Raw genomic sequence first — 1,450 nt, forward strand, 5'->3', positions numbered from 1 at the left:
TCTACACTCTAATCAATGAGAACTACATCATCCATCTTGACATGCATTGAGAAAACATTTTTTCACATGGCATTGCCATCATCATCCAAGAAAAGGTAACTCAATCGATCAACTCCATCTCTAAAATATTTTGCACAGCGAATCCCGTATGTTTTCCTGGAAACCCTACATGATATGGGCTGCTTTGACATGCTAAATAACACAGCCCCTTAACAAATTGCACTGCCAGGATCTGGGGGATTGTATATTCTTCTAACCTTCCCTTCAAAAGCTTCACGAACTCTTTTCAGCAGATATGGTGAAGCTGAGAAGCCTCCCACCAGCAGGAATGCCTTTATTCCATGGACCAGTTGTTCCTGTATCAAGTCTATAACCTTCTGAACTTTAGGATTCATTATGTGTTTCAAGTCTTGACATGATAATGTCAGCTCCCCTATTCATGTTGAGGATACCCGGCTTTTAGATCCTCCTTGGACCACATGTCTACAAGGGCATGTGGCAAATCAATCTCAGCAAATGGTGTGTCCATTCCATCGAAGGTACACTTGATGGACTGCCATGCCTGTAACAGCTTGAAATGGTAGGATGGCTTTGTCTTCAGAAAGACAGGCAAACAAGGGATTTTGGCACTCAAGAAAGAGAGGAAATTCTCATCAACAAAGACACCACCTCCAAGGCATCCAATACTCTTTGTAGCTTCCTTCACTTCAAAATTTGTACTAGGAACTTTCTCATGCACAACCAAATCAATAGTGCCTCCGCCCACATCAACCACAACAAACCTTTCCCCTTCTTTGATGGACAGGAATCTAGCATTTTGGAGACAATGCAAAGATGCAGCCTCTGGCTCCAGAACTACTCCTAATGGATGAGGGCTTGCATCCTCTGAGCATGTTCTACTTGACACTCCCTTGACCATACCAGCTTCTTGAGCACATTTCATCATCTTTTACTTGGCAGCTTCTGCCCATATTTCTGGCATGATAAGACACCATTGAATATCCTTCATCATCAATTGCCCAACATACCTATCCCTCAGGTAATGCAAGATAAATTGTGATATTTTCTTGAGGTAGTCAATGATGAGAGATTCAATTGAAAGGCCTTGAGGAAGGGCCTTCGATTTGGATTGACCTTTGTAAGGAGCTTGTTCTGCTAGATATAACTTGAAACCACTCATGAAAGTACTTTCGCAAGGAAGCGATTGCGTGCATGCGACACTCGTCTTGATGGCAATATCATCAGTAAGACAACTACTATCAGAACTGTTTGAATCATCGCCATCTTCTGATCCATGCCAGGCTCTCTTCGCTGGAGGTTGCAGACGATATCGATGTGGACGTCGAAGGCGAGGAGATGTGACGGTATAGCAAGCTGGTCTGTGTTTTGCAGTAGGCCACATAGGAGGCCTCACGTTGCAGGGGCCAGTCGCTGTTGATGTGATGCACAG

General features: G+C 43.8%; 1 protein-coding gene across 1 annotated transcript; it reads right to left on the reverse strand.

The window, feature by feature from the left end:
* Positions 1–433: 433 nt before the first annotated feature.
* On the reverse strand, positions 434–919 carry LOC148034793 (uncharacterized). Its single transcript, XM_087680718.1, has one exon. The coding sequence runs from the start codon at positions 917–919 to the stop codon at positions 434–436; it is 486 nt and encodes a 161-aa protein (XP_087536844.1).
* Between the last annotated feature and the right edge of the window lie 531 nt (positions 920–1,450).

This window comes from Lygodium microphyllum, chromosome 6 (genome assembly GCF_053477565.2).
Source record: "Lygodium microphyllum isolate KBCC chromosome 6, Lygodium_microphyllum_v1.1.10, whole genome shotgun sequence".
In the NCBI taxonomy this organism is placed as follows: Eukaryota; Viridiplantae; Streptophyta; class Polypodiopsida; order Schizaeales; family Lygodiaceae; genus Lygodium; species Lygodium microphyllum.